At 40.7% G+C, this 5318-nt stretch overlaps 1 protein-coding gene across 1 annotated transcript; it reads right to left on the reverse strand.

Moving 5' to 3' along the window:
- Positions 1-2812: 2812 nt before the first annotated feature.
- cxcr4b (chemokine (C-X-C motif), receptor 4b) lies at positions 2813-4903 on the reverse strand. Its single transcript, XM_034562208.1, has 2 exons — positions 4770-4903; positions 2813-4428 (listed from the first exon to the last, which is right to left on the reverse strand). The coding sequence occupies exons 1-2, from the start codon at positions 4773-4775 to the stop codon at positions 3304-3306; spliced, it is 1131 nt and encodes a 376-aa protein (XP_034418099.1). The 5' UTR covers positions 4776-4903; the 3' UTR covers positions 2813-3303.
- Between the last annotated feature and the right edge of the window lie 415 nt (positions 4904-5318).

A 5318-nucleotide genomic window follows, 5' to 3' on the forward strand; every position in this document is an offset into this window, starting at 1 on the left:
GTTCCGGCTAGAAACGAATGTCTTTAAAGTGTAGTTCCGACTGCCTTACATGGTCATGCCTGCCCGCGGGGTAGACCAAATAATGGAAACAACTAATGGAAAATGGCTTTAACCTTATCTCAGGTCAACTCGATCATACTTATACATACTGCGACGAAATAGGATTTTAGCATGCCAATTAGAAATAAGTAGGCTACTATGATGAATGAAATATCTCAATAGCATGGCAAAATGGACATAGCCTTCAGAAAATCCAAATCAAGTGACTGCATGGGATTTTTCTTTTCATTCTCTTTATGTACTTACATATACATAGAAATAACAGCTAGGAACAAGGACAACATAACTAGACAAATTAAGGTAAAGCATTGACATAACTGGTATCTACACAGGTAGCAGAAATAAATAGTTATATAAATATATATAGGCCTATATAATGACCAACAATAAGGAATAGCTAAACGACCACCTTGCGAAAATCGTAGTCTGTGCTCTAAAGTATTTTTAAAATGTTAAATATCGTAAGTAAGTAAATCCAAATTCCCACATGCATTCAAACACCACCATGCCTGTTCATACTGTAGTTTTTATATATCCTCTATAAAAAGTGACATTCGTGAAAAAATGCCTCTTGTCGAGTGCACTAAGTTCATCAAGGTATCCAGTGACCTTTGCAGGAATGGCAGACCATAGCGAGTGTTGGTGGTTTGAATACAGTGGGGGGTCATCAAAGCTTTTCTCAGGCTGTTGGCCACAGTTAGCTCCTGATGCAGGAAACAGCCTCACTTTCCAACCAAAACAATGTAACCATTAGTGGAGCAGGTCATTGCCCAAAAGGAACCTGTGGTATTTATTTACCTTGCGTCCGTAGCTATAGGCCTTTAAACCAATCTCTGCACTTACTGGTACTTATACTGTCTCTCGTAAATTTAAGACATCTCAACAACAAAACTTAAATGAGACCCTACAAATTCTGGACAATGGTCTCAAGTTGCAGTTAGAAACTTAGATGCACACTGGTAATGAATCCCCAGCAGAAAGCAGGTCCTGTTCTTTTCAACAGCTTTGCCCTTTAACCCACAAAACAAACAAGAAACTCTTCACTTCTTAAACACACTCACATGAGTTTGTTTTAACAAATATATTTGATGTCAGAAAGGTTGGAATTTTGCAACAGATTTGCACAGGAATTTGATGTTAAAATGTTGCAAGTGATGGCTGCAGTCTCATGAGGATACTATCGCGTTAAAATGTCTGAAATAAACACGTTATACGGAGGAGGCAATATATGTTGTCGACCAGTGGATATTTTCTCTACCCACAGAGAGAGCACACACTTTAATTATGAATGAAAGGACACCTTCTTGCAACCCAGGGTTTGTTCCCAAAGGGGCCCTGAGTACTGTTTGTGCATTCAAGTGGACACTTTGGATATAAGGATTATGTTTTGGTATGGTGATAATGTGTTTAGAAAATGGTATGCAATACATCCACAGGAGCAAAATAATCGGTAACATCATAAAAACAAATAACTTTAAAATGTGATGAACTCAAATGAAATGGCTTCATATTGTTGTGTTGTTTGTGAACAATGTCCATCCTGTGGTCTTTATAAAGCTTTTATATCTCGAGGGGAATTGTTAAGAAGGGTTTCGAGTTTAATCTATATATATTCTGACCCTTTTGAGTTTGCAACAGTTATTATTTTTGAAATAATTTTTAATATCTGTACATTTCAACCATTTGTATTTGGGACATCTGACAGGTAATATAAATCCTGGTTTAACGCCGGTGAAAGAAGCAGCAGAAGTGCATTCATCTGAACACTTGTGAGTTAATCACAGATCTCTCCCTGCACAGACGGAGGCAGCGCAGCTCTTAAACTAATCCTGAAACATCTGAGAACATTTCCAACTGAAAAAGCATCTTTTGTTTTATCCTGTTGCCCTGTGAGTGGCCAGAGCACCACAATATCAATTAGCCTTGTGGCCTGATGGGGGCACTTCACACCTTTTGACATGTAAAGAAATGGAAATGTACCGCCATTGGAGTTTTGAATGGATGCCAGCATTACATTGTTTAGTGGCCATTTGACGACTCCATTCTCCTTGACATCTATTGTTGCCAGCTCCCTTTGGTCTCCAACTTGACCATCACCCTGTCACCAGTCCACCCAGATCACATCTAGTACGTAGTGAAGATAGAAGAGCCCATAAAAAGATTGATGTCAGCGTCTGTGTCCGAAACTTGTCAACTTTATGTCTTATGTTGTCATATGTAATTCCATCAGATTTATTGCATGAGTGCTAAACAAAGACTAGGTCTGCCTATTTGCATCTTCAGAATATATAACCTGTGTCCTGAATATGATTATGTTTTGTTTTGGGAGCAAAATTGACCCACTGACCCACTCTGTGAAGTGAATGAGGATGCTTGTTTACAAGCCAATCATAATGGAGGTAGTATATCTTGCAAACTGAAAAGAAAGAAAACTGGAAATAAAAGGAGAACTTAACATGCTATTTCCTTTGTTAAGGAACCATATGGTTGCTAATTATAACCAAAGATGTGAGCTTTTGTGCCATGGCTGCTTAAGATGTAAAAGTGCACAGATGTTCTTGCAATTACAGGGCTTGTCTGCTCAGTCCTCCTTCTGCTTTCTAGCTAGATCAGGTGGAGACATTTGGGTTGACCCCCCCCCCCCCCCCCCCCCCACATTCTCTCCCTCCAACACACACACACACACAACTCATCCCCCACCCCCTCAGGGAAGGAGGAGCTGGTTTTAGGTCAAAATGCACACCACACAATATGAAAAGCACAGATTTCTTTTATTTATTTACATAAAACAGATTACAAATGGTAAAAAAAAAAAAAGAAGCAGCATGCAGTTTTGTGCTTTAACAAAACATCCAGTGTGAATGACGGCAATAAATAATAGCTTTCAGATAACTTCACACAACTTAAGTGCGAACACACAAATTCTACAAACTATGTACAGGTTTCTACGAGCAGCGACCATCCATGAAAACAGAGGAGGGTATTGTATGCTTTGATACAGCAATGCAGATTGTAAAGATGAAAACAGGGGAAATAGATTTTGATTGTAAAGTGAATGGAAATGAGGCACTGCCTGCGGACACAATCTGCTTTGAGGAACACAATTGCGAACAAATCAAAAAGTATAAAAAACTCTCTTCTTTTCTTTTCTTTTTTTCATCTGTACAAAATGTAGTAAGTTCTTTGAAATTGAAGCTTAGTTTTCTTTCACTCCTCAGAGTACAAAGCCAGTTTGACTCTTTGTTAACTTGACAAAACACTTGAGGACTCGGACTCAGTTGACACAGATGAAATTGGCCCTCGCTTTTTGGTCATGAGAGTTACTTTCTGACTGGATCTGCTGCTGGCTGTCAGTACACTCCTGGCTGATGTCTTGAACTTAACTCCCAGGAAAGCATAGAGGATGGGGTTGAGGCAGCAGTGAAAATAGGCCAGTGGCTCTGTGATAGAAATCCACGTCTCCACCGCATGTTGCAGTTTACAGGGGGAAGAGATCACTTTCAGCATCATCAGGTTGTCCAAAAAGATGCCAACACAGTAGGGCAGCCAGCAGGAGAAAAAACAAAGCATGAGGATGATCGTGGTCTTCACCGCCTTCCTCTTCAGAGCCTGGCCCTTGGAGCCTTGCGACAGCTTGGAGATGATGATGCAGTAGCAGATGAGGATGACCAGACCGGGCAGTATGAAACCCACAATGATGTGCTGGAAGCGGAAACCAACTGTCCATTTGCGACTTTCTTCTGTCGGGTAGATGTGCTGGCAGACTATCCTGGAGTCTGCCGACTCTATGCTTTCGTTTAAAAAGGGGAAATTTGAAGACTCCCTATCTTGCAGCCTGGCAAACACCAGGTCAGGTACAGTGAGCAGAGCTGCAGGCAGCCACACCCCCACGTAGATCACTCTGCTCGCAAGCAGCTTCCTTGTGGCTTGGCTGTTGGTGGCCCGCACAACTGCCAAGTATCGGTCTAAACTGATGAAAGCCAGGATCAACACGCTGCTGTACAGGTTCACTGTGTAGATCATGTGCACGGACACACAGAGGAAACTCCCAAAGTACCAGGTTTTGGCTGCATCCACAGCCCAGAAGGGCAGCGTGAGGACAAACAGGAGGTCCGCCACGGAGAGATGGAGGCGGTACTTGTCCGTCATTGTTTTGACCTTCTTCTGATAACCCATGACCACGACAACTAATCCATTGCCAATGATTCCCAGAATGAATATAATTCCGTAAACTGTTGGGAGGAAGATCTTGTTGAAGTGGTTTCTGACCACTCTGTCGCATGGCTCCTCGTCGTCCATGTCAAAGTCTCCCGACTCCTCTGAGATGTTCTCAGTACTGTTGTCAGAGAAGTCAAAAGATATGTCAAACTGAAAGAGAAAAAAATCGAAAAGTTAAAAAACAGTTGAGATTTAGATAGTTTTTTTACATTCCTTTACACAATTTCTCTTTTTAAAAAAAAAAAAAGGTGCAATCTGCTAACTTTAGAGTTGAGTTTAAATTGAACTTTCCTCAAGGTAATATTCATCATTGAATGTATTTATTTCAATGCAATGATACAATGAATACAGTTAAGTATATAGGCCTACTACTGTAAACACGAGTGGAACATTATTTAAACTAAAATAAATCGACATTAATTGCCATTAAACAGAGTCAAGAACAGTCCTAACACCCGCATGTTAGAAAACATACCAATAAAGCAACTCACCTCCATATTTACCACTCGTTGAGAACGCAACTTGTGTGTGTGCGTGCGGCAGGGGGATCAGTTGCTTGTCTGTAAGCAAACAACTCATATAGGCCGATATATATGGGTATCCCACCGGTGCGCTTGACCCCTCCCCCTCCCTCTCCCCGTGAGGAGGAGCATCAGGATGCACTCGGCTCCAAAAACGGGTCGTCTATAAAAACGAACGACTCTGCCTGGGGTGAGGGCGTCACACCTTTTTTTTGTTTTTGACAAAAAAAGTTGCATGTTATTTCGTCACCTTAAAAAACAACAACCTTGAATCCCGACAACAAGCTAAAGGGCTGTTGTTTGAGACTAATCCATTTGATATATTTTGGAGAGGAATATAGCCTGATAAACATTATGACATTACAACAACATCATTAGAGAAGTATTATAGAGAAGGGAGCCAGAAACACCATACGTTAGGATCACAGATATACACACATAACACACAGGGATTTCATTTCAGTATAACAAGAAATATAATTCATATTTGATGTGATAACAACTATTGTAAAGTGCACT

The sequence above is a fragment of the Cyclopterus lumpus genome, chromosome 21 (genome assembly GCF_009769545.1).
Source record: "Cyclopterus lumpus isolate fCycLum1 chromosome 21, fCycLum1.pri, whole genome shotgun sequence".
NCBI classification, from domain to species: Eukaryota; Metazoa; Chordata; class Actinopteri; order Perciformes; family Cyclopteridae; genus Cyclopterus; species Cyclopterus lumpus.